The following is a 14300-nucleotide window of genomic DNA, read 5'->3' as shown; positions in this document are numbered from 1 at the left end:
ACTTCTGTTTTGTTTGATTGTTTGGTTGGTTTCCTTGTCACTGAGGCACTCTTAGGTTGAGTGGCTCTGTAATAACATTTTTAAAGCTAATTTTATTTAGTATGACAATATTTAAATAAAACTACACTGTTGTAGGTCAGAGCAGTCGGCCTTTCGAGTGTATTCCAGTTATTTTCTTGTACCCTGCCTCCTGATTTCCAGGGCAAAGCACACAGCTTTGGAGTTCTTCCAACATCACCAGCAACTGTTCAAGTGCCCATTGAATGAAGTCTGCTTGTGTTTCATTTGACAAACTGGAGTAAAAGGCCAATATTATCTTTTTGAAATATGTGTTTCAAATTACCACACACACACACTTGATGAACAATCTGATATTGGCAAAGTAACTACCATGAATTTGCTAGGACAAAACCATCCAACACACAGTTGTCTTGGTGGATTGTTTCATATACAGACTTGGCCCACCAGGTCGTTTTAGTATCTCAGTGCCTCAGAATGCTATGAATCCAGTCCATTCCATAGTTTATATAAGCATGTATTTAATATTTAGAAGATACTGGGAAGTGCAAGGTTGGCAGGAGAAGAAGAACTGTAGAGCAGGGACAGAGACTTGAGTAATTCCTCAATTCTGCTCCCCAAACTGCAAGCCACACCCCACATTTGCCATGTGTGAGGTTGACCAGATCTACCCTTTTAGAAGGCAGTTTAGTGGCTATCACCTCAGGGATTGCTGTGTACACTCTATTCATTTCTAGTATAGTTCTTGGTATCTTGGGTCCAATGATTTAACATTTTTGTTATGAGATAATTATCCAGAGGTTAGGCATGGTCCCCGTTTGAAGGATGGAACCACCCACCTAGCTCAAAAATATTAACCTCAAATTGCTCCTGTCTAAAGGAAATACAGGGACAAAAAGTGGAGCAGAGACTGAAAGAAAGGCCATCCAGAGATTGCTCTACCTGGGGTTCCATCCCATATGCAGTCACCAAACCCAGACACTATTACTGATGCCAAGAAGTGCCTGCTGACAGTAGTCTGGTATAGCTGTCTCCTGGTAGGCTCAACCAGAGCCTTACCAATACAGATGAGGATGCTTGCAGCTAACCAAGCATGGGGAACCTACTGGAGGAATTAGGAGAAGGACTGAAGGAGCTGAAGGGTTATGCAACCTTATAGGAAGAACAATAATATCAATGAACCAGACCTCCCCGTCCCCAGTGCTCCCAGGGACTAAATCACCAACCAAAGAGTACACATGGAGGGAGCCATGGCTCCAGATGCATATGTAGCAGAGGATAGCCTTATCTGGCATCAATGGGAGGGAAAACCCTTGGTCTTATGGAGGCTGGATACCTCAGCATAGGGGAAGGCTAGGGCAGTGAGGGGGGGTAGGTGGGGGAGCACTCTCATAGAAGCAGGGGGGAGAGGGGATGGGATAGGGAGTTTTTTTGAGGGGAAACTGTGAAGGAGATAACAGTTGAATGTAAATAAACAAAATATCAAATAAAAAATTTAAAAAAATAGATTCACAAGAAACTATGAAAAATAAGAAAGTTGTATATCCTTCACTCACCCACCAGGATGACAGATCATAAAATTAATATACAATGCTACAACTGAAAACTGACATTGATACAACCCCTGGGCCTCACTCAGAGGATGTGGCCTCACATGGTCTGTGTGCTTCTCAGTGCACTTGTTTCATTCTGTTCAGTTTTGCTTCCTATGTGCTCAGGTGATCACTCCCCTCGTCAAAATGTGGAGTAGCTTGGCCATAAGGCAGCTGATGTTGCACTCCCAAAACCAGTGCCACCTGTCACTCTCAGTTACCTGCCTCGTGAAAGCATTAGTATATTCATTTTAAGGATGCTAAATAATCAGTACAACTCCTTTAAGATGAATCCAGTCACCACATGTCTATAGTTGAATTGTACTGCATTGCATTTCCTTAACCATTCAACTACGGAAGGCTGTTTAGGTTGTTTCCAGGTTTTAGTATTATAAATGAGGGTGATGTGAACATCTGTATACATACTTCTATGCATCTGTGCATTTAATTATTGATACTGTTGATTTTTTCATAATATATGCATATACTATATGCATACTCATTTTTTGACTATGGGATAAGCACCTCTAGTGTAGTGGCCGAACCATGTGGTGAGCACATCTGTGTTCTCTGAGTCTCTTTCTTCTGCATAGCTGCGTATTTATAATTTTTATATGTTCTCATTAGTCAGATGCCTGTTTACATTTGTGCAGCTTCATAGTGGATCAGTTGGTTTCATAGACAATGAACTCTTTCTACTTGTCTTGACATAGTTTTTTTTTTCTCTTTGTGTAGACAAGTACATAATAGATGGTTATTTTTCTCCTCCATTGTTGAACTAGCCCTTTACTGATGCATAACAAATTATCCCAAAGTCCAGTAGCTTAAAGACAAGAAGCATTCCTTTCTCATGCAGTGTTGGTAGGCGAATCATTCTTGAATGTCAGAGCAGAACGGTCCTTGATCAGTTTCTCTTGGTAGTTGAATGTTACAATCAAGATGCCATCAACAGTCATATGCCCTAGATGTCTCACTTCAATTACTAGTAAATCAGCACGGGGGCACTGGGGAAGTGCATTTCCTCATCTTGTGGATGTCTCCAGAGGCAGCTGACATCTGCTTCTGATATGGAAACTTGCAGCCCCCAGAGTGGCAGCAGAGCAGCTGCACTGATGTGTGGGTGTGATTTACCACTGAGCCTGAAACACCACTTCTGCTGACACAGAGTAAGCAAACATGACAGAGGTCACATTCAGGTTGATGAGCCAGGAAACAAGGGTCACTGGAGGCCATCTTGCAGGCTAGCATCCCCAGTCATCTTGTTATTATTGCTGTTACATAACCTACTGGTCATGTACTGTTGTATCTTTTTACTAAAGATTCTTTATACTGGTATTTTTTAGTTTTTTGTTGTTGTTGTTGTTGGTTGTTTGTGTGTGTGTGTGTGTGTGTGTGTTATTTGTATAACCCTGCATTTATTCCTTGTTTTTCTGGTGTTTTATTTGTCTTTAAGTTTTTGTTTTTAATTCTTTTTATTATTTTTAATTTTTATTTTTTTCTCAATCTGTTTTTGTACCATTTTAATTCCAGGCAAGTATTAAAGTCAGTTCTAGGTTGAGGAACTAGCAATACAATAGATGCAAATAGTTAAGAAACAAGTGAGACAATAAACGTAAAGGATCCTGTCCAAACCTGTCCATATCTTGGAATGTGTTTTTCTCCTGTTTTGTTTAAAAATTTCCCATGTTATTTCCTTTGAAAAATAAGAATTTCCCAGTATATCCTCAATGTCTTTTGTAAATTTTTTTGAGTTTTGGTCTAGCAATATTTGAAAGGCTGGTATCAAATTCTCAGTTAATGTCATCCTCCTCCTTCAGTTCCCCAAGTGGCTAAGCCCAGAGATGCATACTACAGCATCCTTTACATATTCAATGTCTTTATCATTTTAATGACTTACTTTTGATTCTTTCTGCTGAAATATGACCTTATCAGATGTGATCCCCACCTTCCTAATCCATCCCCCATCAGTTGCTGAGGTGCTCTCAATCATTTATTGAATTTTTATTGTCAACAATTTTGTTTTCACACTTAAAGAAGTTTCCTCTCCCTCCTAACTACTGAATTTTTAAAAATATATTTATTTGTTTATTGTATATGTGTGAGTATGCTGTCACTGTCTTGAGACACAACATAAGAGGGCATAGGATCCTATTACAGATGGTTGTGAGCCACCATGTGGTTGTTGGGAATTGAATTCAGGACTTCTGGAAGAGCAGTCAGTACTCTGAATTTTTATAGTTTATTGCTTAGATCTATTTTGACTTTGAATAATGTCATCATTTCTACCTATTTTTACTTCTGTTTTAATCATTATACTTTGAGTTCGAGTTGTTTTGTTTTTTTTGTTCCTTCCTCTTGACTCTCTTCTTACCACATGCTTCCTTGGTTCTTTGGTCTGTCTGTTTTACATAATTTCCTATTTTATTTATCACTTTGTTGTCATCATGAGTAAGCTGAGTAGAAGACTATCTTAGAGAGTAACCTCTTCTTGTTGTCAAACTTTATCTACAGAATGAATTTTGTGTATTCAACTTCCAAGTCTCCATACTATTTGAAGCACAAAGCCACTTGTGAAGATCATTGCTATCCCATATAAACTTTATCATTGACATTTACAATATAGAAAGACAGTACTAATAGTGAAGGCAACAACAATGTGTACAGAGTGAAAACTGTAGGTCTGTATGATCCGCGATTTCTCGCTGTGCAGAGTATGTGGATCAGATGCTATACAATGATTTTCTGGTTTCTTCTTCCAGCAACTTTATACAGAATTGGTGTTTAACTACGTTCAAGTGCTATAGTTTTTATAGCAGCCCTGGTTTTATAAAAGATGATGTCTCATACCTAAATACTGGTGCCATTTTCATGAGTTGTCAGTCAACAGTACTGCTGTTCTCCTTATCCCTCAGGCCTAACCAACATTCGGCAGAGCAGTTTTCTCTGAGCAGGTTGTTCCATGAAGTAGTTCCAATGTCACATTTACCTGTATTGTTGGTTTGGAGGCTGCTATGGTTTGGGATATAGTCTGTGTGGGTCCCTGAGGCTTTATGTGTAGAAAGTCTGGTTTCCTGTGGTAGAATCTTTACAAAATGGAGCTTGGTGTGAGGCATTAAGTCCTTGAGGGTGCTGCTTTCCATTTGCTTGGATGTTAGTCTCGTGCTAGGAGGTACATATGCTCATGAGTGGGATGTTGTGTTTGTGTGTGTGTCTTTCCATGTTATGTGAGTCTTGGACTGTTCAGGAGAGCTGAGCCAGTAATACTCTCATGCTTGCAACCTCATAAACTATCATCTATATAAACCTCCTTTCTTTGTACACAATCCTAGTTCAGGTATTGCTATATGGCAATGATAAACAGACTCATATAAAGGTATTTAAATTTAATTCTAAAATTAATTTAAAATACAAATGAAAGGCATGTTATATTATTTGATACATAGTACTTTCATGAAGCTTCATGCATACATCCATTATATCATTGTAATTGTCAATGCACACAAATGCACACACACATAAATGTGCACAAGCTGTGGGGCATCAACACTCTTTGTTCTGTATTCATGTCCTTTGAGGTAACACAGGGTAAAAAAAAAAATACATTCTTGGACTATAGAGAGAGCACACTTTGTAAAGTACTTGCTGCACAAGCATGAAGACTGAACTGAATTCCCAAAACCTGTGTAAACATCCAGGAGTACAAAAACACAGTTAAAAATCTCAGAAATGAGGAGACGGAGACAGGTACATCCTTGGGTCTCCTTAACTAACCAGCCTAAGCTAAGTAGTGATTCCCAAGCCAGTGAGAAACACTGTCTTAAAAAGCAAGGCAGACGGTTCCTGACAAAGAACATCTCAGGCTGTACTCTAATACACACACACACACACACACACACACACACACACACACACACACACACTAGGGGTGTAGAGAAAGGGAGAGAGAAAAAGACCCACATTCTTATTTACATATGGATAGTTGTACTTTTCCCCCAGTCTTCTGATACAAAATAATAGAATAATAGTTCACATACTAATCTCTGTCTTAACAAAACTTTTCTGTTTTTTTTTTTTTCCTCAGAGGAGAGAGCTTCCTCCTCACAATGTTCATTATGTCTAATGGCAGTGCATCTGTGTTTCCCATCCTGCCTACCTGGGTATGAATTGCAATTACCCTCTCTTAAATCTCACAAGCTATTATTCATGTGCAATGTCACCATACATAGATGCAGCAATGTACAGTTAGATGGGTGAATAAATAAGAAGTTCAGCAGCATGATCAGACACAATGTAGGGAACTGTTTATCACTCCATTCCCTAACTGAAATATATGGAAAGTTTAGAAGGTGTACGGTGTGTACCCTGTGATGTACATAAGCTGGGAAGAACTTTGTCTACTCCTTGGTATATACATAACATGCCTTTATGTTACTGGAATGACTGTGACTGAGCAGCTTTCATGGAGTAACCAGTACCATTCATTTCCCTACGTGGCATCTGGTCACTGTCAGAGCCCTAGGTTCTGTACCATGCATCTCCCGAGTGCACTTGCTAGACTCTTGCCAGCCACATTTCTTCCTAGAACTCAAAATTTCTACAGAAAAGCGTTTCTGTTTTAAGTGTCCATATATTACATATTATAGCCTCTTTTTTTATTAGTCTTGGGTATTTAAAAACATACAGGATGGGTGATTAATAATTACTAAGCATGAGTACATAAAACACCTTCCATTGTATATGCTAACCATCACCACAATGAGCTTATCATGATCCCAAAGACACTGGGACACTGGTGTCCATGCCTTGTAACACGAACCCTTAGGTAACATTAATTCTTATTCTTCTAATACATAGGCAATCTTAATCACATCCTTATTGAGTGTTCTGCTGAAAATGGACTTGTAGCTAGTGTCTTGGTAGGAAGGAAAGTAAATTTGTTTCTTTCTCTGAAAGTTTGTGATGGTAGTCAGTGTCCCAAATAACAATAACTCTGAATGGAAAAGGTGAACCCACATGAAGATCTGTTCAATTACGATTACGTGGACATGGGGTATTCTTTATAAATTTGCAGTAGCTAGTCTGTGGAATTAATGGAGTGGTTCATTTGGATAAAGAGATTTCATCCAGACCCTTGCTTCAGGAGACTGAGGGGTTTCAGCATTGCCTCATGTTGGGCAGGAGTTTGGTCTGTGCTTTCATTGTTCTAGAGGGGAATTCAGGTGGGGGTAAGACTGGGAGGGAATCACTTTTATGCGGATCTGAAAAAGACATTGAATCTAACAAGCCCTAAGTATTTTATTTACTAAGTATTTGTCTCATTTTCAAAAAATATTATCATAAAAATAAAATAGACATTTTATTATAGAGAATAATGCATCTAAGCACAGGTAGACATCTTAACGGTTCAGAGAAGAGCTCATACGTGGCCAGTCAGAGAAACCTAAACTATTTGATACTTGAGCAGGATTTGAAGGATGGTCAAATTCTGGCAACAAATGGTTTAGAGGGAACAGTAAAGGAAGACGGAATCAACGAATCCATCGGGGATTACTACAGTATTTTGTGAGTTGCTGGATATGTGGAGTCGGTTACGAGAAATATGAAGACATTACAAGGAAGAGTCTACAGCCGATCCATAAATGTCTTTGGAACTGAGCTATGAGGAATGTCTCCCTTGCACAGGCTGCGAAACCTGTGACTGAATGGCTGCAGTTATCTCTCTTTTTAAGCCATCCTGTGACTCAGCAGAAGGACCAAGAGACTGCATTGCCATATGCGCATAACGCAAAACGCACCACATTCTCAATTACATCACCTATGCCAGCGAAAGAAGTAGTAGAAGTAAGTAGTGAGCAGCAACACAGTAACACATCGACCCACATTCTAACTCTAAGACAATCAAGACAAACATACCACATTTGCGGTTAAGGTACGTAATGCCCAACACTTTTTTTTCCCTAAATAAACTAAGAAGGTTATTGTACTATACCACACACTGAAGCATTAGAAGGAAATGAGAAGCTTGGCGAATGGTTAGCTTTAAACACAATCAGTAAGAGGCTTGTGGTATAACTTTAGAAAAAAAAATGACGTAGTCAGTGACACAAACAGAATTAGTGCTTTTACTACTCCTCTGGCATAAGCCATCCCGAGCTGTGGGGAGGAAGCCAAAAATGTATCTGCAGGATGGAACTGAACTATAAACAGAAGAAAATGTGGATATCCAGAGTTACCAGAAGACTGGTCAAATTACAATTTTCAAATACCTTCGGGTTTCTTTTCATTTGAATTGTTGGCAACTCTTACCTCGTACGACAAGGTCCGCTGAAGCTGAAGAATTGTCCACGATTGTCTGCGCTGTGCACGTGTACCGGCCTGCGTGTTTCAGCTGTGCATTTCTGATGAGCAGTTCCCCATTGGCGTCGAGCTAGGAACAAAACCAGCAACTGTTCAGTTGGGGCTCCATTAACCACACAGCATTTAGGATATGGAGATACAATGCTTTCCCCTATTTAGAAGTGTCTGGAAGCAGAGGACTGCCTTTTCTGGCCTCAGTGGGAGAGGATGCACTTAATCGTGTAGAGACATGATGTCCTAGGAAGGAGGAATACTGGTGGAAGACCACCTTCTCAGAGGCAAAGTGAAGAGAGGATGGGGGAAAAGCTCTGGGAGGGGGGACTAGGAAGGGGCAATATTTGGGATATAAATAAATAAAATAATAATAATAAAAAAAAACAAAAAAGAGGGAGAGGGAGAAGAGGAGGAGGAGGAAGAGGAGGAGGAGGAGGAAAAGGAGGAGGAGGAGGAAGCATCTCTGATAGATCTTCAAAGGGCACGTCTTTGTTCTGTTTCTGCTCTAGCCTTAGCTTTTCAACTGAAAACTAAAGAAACTGAACTACAGGCCTTCTTGGCTCTGCTATCTTTGGCATTCAATCTGTCAAAAAACAGCACCGAGGGAAAGCCAAGGATGGAGCTAGCTTATTGGTACCATTTTTATTTTTTATTATTAATATTATAATGTAAATGTAATACTTCCCCTCCTTTTTCCTTTCATGTACCCCTAGACACTCTCCTTCAAATCCATGACCTCTTTGTTTTGTCACTAATTGTTCTTGCATGCATATGTATATGTATGTATTCATATTTCTAAATATAACCTATTCAATCCATATGTTACTTGCTTCTTTTAAAGAAAAATGTTAGTGTCTAAAAATCTGAGTGCTATCAATATGAGGAAATAAATGTTTCATGGCTGAGAACTGCTAATTAAGTTTTGCAAAGCTAAACAAATTGACCAAATTCAGGATATTCCACAGTTCATCTTACAAAGATGCTAAAAGCTTACAGAAATATTAAGACAGATGGTCATTTCACTGAAAAGTAACTTGCCAGCAAGTCATAAACTATACAAGGCTGTGTGTATATGTGTATATGTGTATATGTGTATATGTGTATATGTGTATATGTGTATATGTGTATATGTGTATATGTGTATATATGTATATATGTATATATGTATATATATGTATATATGTATATATGTATATATGTATATATGTATATATGTATATATGTATATATGTATATATGTATATATGTATATATGTATATATGTATATATGTATATATGTATATATGTATATATATACATATATCTATATGAGTTTTGCTAGTGGCAAAAAGATATGATGTCAGTTTCTAAGAACACACAACATTTAATGAATACCTATTGTGTACCATACTAGGCTTTGCAAATATATAGAGACAGGAAATGCCTCACCCACTCTTTCCTGGTAGAAGCTTCTTAGCAAGGTCTCATTATGTGTACCTTATCGGCAATGGATGTCAGACTTTGAGTACCCAAGCATGCTGAATGGGGTCACCCCGTTTTAATGCAAGTGAGAGCTTCTCATAGCTCTTTCTCATTATTATAAAATACATTCTTAGCAGAAAAGTTTGGGAAATTCAAGTTTTAAATGGATCTTTGATTTTTCTATTAGACACAAATCGTTATTTCCCATTCTAATTGTACACATTTAGTTTCATTATAGGGTGATCCATGGCCTGGGCTGAGACTCCCATGTAAGCATTGGGTATGTGAAATGTTGCGTTATCTCTTTTTAATGTTTGGCACATGTGGAGTGCATGTTCTACTCAGCCGTAGGTTCTACCACACGCTGCATTCTCTGCCGCATTCATCTTCAAACTGTTGGATTTGTAGCCTTGGCTGATGAGGTGGAAAGTCAGAGCTACAAAGTCTGACCAGATTGGTTTATTGCTTGGAATAGAATACTCATATGTTCGCATAAAGGACATAGCACCTGGCCCTGGGTATTCGTCAGTCTTGGTGAGCAGTTACTGATAATCTTTTTCTTTAATGAGAAGCTGTCCTCTGCTCTGAAATTCCCTGTGTGAGAAACATCACCACACATAAAGGCATTTATTTAACTCTCCTGAGAATTGTGATCCTTCTCTTCATATCATTACAAATAATTAAAATAAAAAACCACGAAATGTCCCAAACTATTTGCCGAAGTCATATCCACTAGATCTTTGAAAAAATTCTACATCTTTCAAAAGAATAATAATATTCTATTAATTTTTTTGAGAATTTCATACAACACTCTGATCACTTTGGCACCCCCAAACCTTGTAAAAGCTTTCGTTTAAGCCAATTTAGAATCAGCTCTGTTTTAAATATTGAGCCTGATTAGGCATTGACAGGATTCTATAGGAATTTTAAGGATGTCAACATACAGCCCTGTTGCTGCATATCAGGTGAAAGCATGCTGCTAAAACTCCGCATCAGGAAAACAGAAATACACACATCCTTTCTAGGGGAGTGTGTATGTATAAAATACTTTTTGACGTTTTACCAAGGCAGCTAAGGCTTTCCATCCTCAGGAGAAGCTGTGGTTCTCGGTGGTTGGCAGATCGCTTACAAAGCAACCGAAGATCATGGACCTCAGCACATTCTCGCCACAAATTAGATACGAATGTTCACTTATTTTCACTGAAAGCCACAGCTTGGCTGAATCACAAAATTCTTCCCTTCAGATGAAGAGAGTTGAATCACATCCTGGAAATGTCCTGGCAAAGCTCAGGGATATCCAGCATGCATGTGTGGTTGACCACTTTGAAGTATCCCAAGTTTAAGTCAGAAGCCTTTCAACCTAAAAATGCCCACTCCTTGCTTTCTCCTCCGTTGTACGCTGACTGCCATAAACTTGACTGCATTAAATAAAAGTTAAAATATTACTAAACTGTAAGGACGAATTGACTCATAAGGAAGCAAACAAGCAACATGGTGAACTGGTGAACGCAAGCCTGCTTTGTTCTTTTAAAATTGAAGAGAGGAGAAAGGGGTGCCATTTAAAGCATGTTTGGTAAATGCAAACAGAAATTATTAAATATGTCTAACAAGTTTGCTATACATGAAGCAAGACATTTTTGGGTTTTGCTCTTGCCTTGCTAGACAACAACTACAGCAGAAACATAGGCAGCCTCCTCTCATGCTAACGGCAGCCACAGGCTCCTCTAACAACAGCAGGGACATAATAGGCAGCCTCTCTTGTTAACAGCCCTCCATGGCTTCTCTATTAGCAGCAGGCACATCCTGGGCAGCCTCAGCAGCCACAGGCTCCTCTAACAGCAGGAGTTCAGTGCGAGCTGTGGGGTGCCTCTAAAGCTGCTGAAAGGCTTTGCATGCACACTCACACACACACACACACACACACACACACACACACACACACACTGTGAACTGGGACCCCATGAAAGATACAATTTGTAACCAATTCCGAGGCAATCCTTTCATATGTGATAACTGGATCTAGCTTCCTTCATATTTGATTATATTAAGTGGCTTTCCTTTTTACGTTTAAAACACATTGAAGTGGCAAAAATCGTACACACCAATTGATGGTCATGCCATGAACTCTTCACTGTATCTCTCATCTCATCATTTAGTAGTGCCCGCTGACCCTCTTTCTGTCCAGTGTCACTCTGTCTAGCTCTGCACACTGAGAATACTGACATCATAGTGTCAGGTACCACTTGGCACCTTAAAGGTTCTTGACAACAGCACCTTGACTCTTAGAAACTATATTTTCACACATACAACTGGCACTAGTTCTCTAATATTATCTATTTAAATTGATATTGATTTTAATAATGCCTCATTTTAATTAGCTGAGTCTGAATTTTTGAATTTTAAAACACTGAGTAAGGCATGTCGTCATCAAACGTTTAAAACCTCAGATACGTAACGGAAGCTGTAATTACTAAAGAGACCATTCAGGGGTTGCCTGGAAATGTTGACACAAAATAGTCTGCTGACTGCGGAATTCATTTTTGACCAATTGGTCCATTTTTTAAAGAAAACACACAATGAGAATTTTGTTTGAGGTCCCTGCTAAGCATTTTGAATAAGGAACACTACACCAACACTTTGAACCCTGCAGGTTTGTTTTAGAGTTGAAGGAAAACGTGGATATGACTTAATTTGTGTGGTTTCCATTGGTTCCCATTAACCTTAGAATTCTCAGGATCTCTGTGGGAAGGAATGAGGGAAATCTCTTTGGCATTCAGTAACCTGCAAACACACATCATGCACAGACAGACAGACAGAAAGACACACAGACAGACACACACACACACACACACACACACACACACCATTTTCATAAGAGCAGCTTCACTATTTACTGTATCTTGGTATACTGTTGTTATATTTGCTTAGAAAAAGTGATTCTGCTAAAATTCTCTCTCTCTCTCTCTCTCTCTCTCTCTCTCTCTCTCTCTCTCTCTCTCTCTCTGTGTGTGTGTGTGTGTATGTGTGTGTGTATGTGTGTGTGTGTTCTCAGAATCCAGAAAGTAAACATGACAAACATAGTGGAATACACCTGAACCCTGCACTGGAGCTTTTTGCCCAGCCAGCCTCGGCAATAGGCACCGGGTTCTTGGTTAGTGAGAGAACAAGTGTCTTAAAAATATTAAATAAAAATGGTGTATATTGTCTGAGGAAAAACATCTAAAGTTGATCTCTGGACTCTCCATGCATGCACATACATGAACACATGTAGCCATACCACAGGCAATCCCCTTCGCACATAGACACTCCCACAACATAGAGAAAAGAACAAAGGCCATTTGCTGTGTGTGTTTAATTTCATTGACTAGCACTCTCATCAACAAACATTTAAGGACTTGACTAGTGTGACTTGCTAAGCAGCAACCTGGGCTGGTGCATTCTCTACTTTGTGACTTCAGTGTCTTAAAGAAGCCAGATGAACTGTAAAGCACATTTTCCTTTCTACTTGTTTGCTGCCAGGAAAAATAAAAAGAAATAAGGAAAACCAGCAGTTACATGCAGCTCACAGCCGGTGGAGTATGACTTTGAGGGGACTATGTGCATCATGCTTGCCCAGATGTGAACCCATGAACCCAGGGTTCAAATCTCCAATTCTGTCTTTGATCTAAATGCACTGACCTTCTACTCTGGTTCCTTCTGCTGTAACTTAATTCTTTAAGTTTCTCAGGATGATTTTCAAACCCCATTTGTTTACTCCACTCTGTTTCTAAATGACTTTGGGAAACCGTCACTTACTTATTCAACAGGAAAAAAAAAAAAAAGAGAGCCAGTGACATTAAAATCAATAAAGACATCTACATTTTTACTTGACTTTAATTCTCTTTCTGTTCTCTTTTTTGATTGTCTTGTAGTGAAATTCTTGCTCAGGATCAATCAATAATATGTGTCATTTTTAATTAAAAAGTTGTTCCTCAAAATCCAAACACTTTTAAATAACCTAGTCATAAAATTTATAGTTTTATTTTTAAAGAAAAAGAAAACCGCCTTAGAGAGAGAAGTCTGTTTTTCTAATGGTATTGTGTGATAATCACAACCAATAGACATCCTCACAGGTGTGAGGACACTGACAGCCAACAACATCCTCACACCTGCAAAACAGTCAGTGCACAACTGCACACCTGCAAGCATACAGCCAGTACACACCTGCAAACACATGGTCCATGCATATCTTCTCACCTGCAAACACACACCCAATGCACACACAGTCCATGTACATCCTCACACCTGCCAATAACATCTTCACACTTGCAAACGCACAGCCAGTACACACCTGCAAACACATGGTCCATGCACATCTTCACACCTGCCAACAATATATCCTCACACCTGCAAACACAGTCATGCAAACACACAGCCAATACACACCTGCAAGTGCAAATCCAATATACCCCTGCAAACACACAGCCAATGCACATCCTTGCACCTACAGACACACTGACAGCCAACGACATCCTCGCACTTGCAAAAATACAGGCAATACACATCCTCACACCTGCATTTTGTCTAATCTTCGGTTTCCCTACCTCTGAAATTAAGACATCCACATTAGCATCTACTTCACTGGATATTGCTACAAGTAGAATGTCGAGTACAAGGAAGGCATTTAATCCCAAACTGACTAAATGACAGAAGCACCTTTCCATTGCCATTAGAAATGAAATACCTAGAATATTTCATCTCAAACTTGGTATCTGGTAAACCGATCAGTGATTTAAATTTCAAAGATGAGATCTGTTAACAGAAAGGAGGAAAAAAAAATCTATAGAATTTTAGTGGGACACAATTGCTCTATTATAACATTTATCAAAAATAGTCAA

At 39.1% G+C, this 14300-nt stretch overlaps 1 protein-coding gene across 4 annotated transcripts in view; it reads right to left on the bottom strand.

Moving 5' to 3' along the window:
- Positions 1-14300, bottom strand: part of Cntn1 (contactin 1) — a 285977-nt gene that overhangs the window by 62452 nt on the left and 209225 nt on the right. For all 4 annotated transcript variants that reach the window (XM_076911932.1, XM_034516364.2, XM_034516363.2 and 1 more), the window contains exon 15: positions 7917-8037. In XM_076911932.1, the coding sequence (XP_076768047.1) occupies positions 7917-8037 (121 nt within the window). The remainder of the gene's footprint in view (positions 1-7916; positions 8038-14300) is intronic.

Source organism: Arvicanthis niloticus, chromosome 13 (assembly GCF_011762505.2).
Source record: "Arvicanthis niloticus isolate mArvNil1 chromosome 13, mArvNil1.pat.X, whole genome shotgun sequence".
Taxonomy (NCBI): Eukaryota; Metazoa; Chordata; class Mammalia; order Rodentia; family Muridae; genus Arvicanthis; species Arvicanthis niloticus.
The sequence above is the reverse complement of the archived record's forward strand: the minus strand, read 5'-3'. Positions and strand labels throughout refer to the sequence as shown.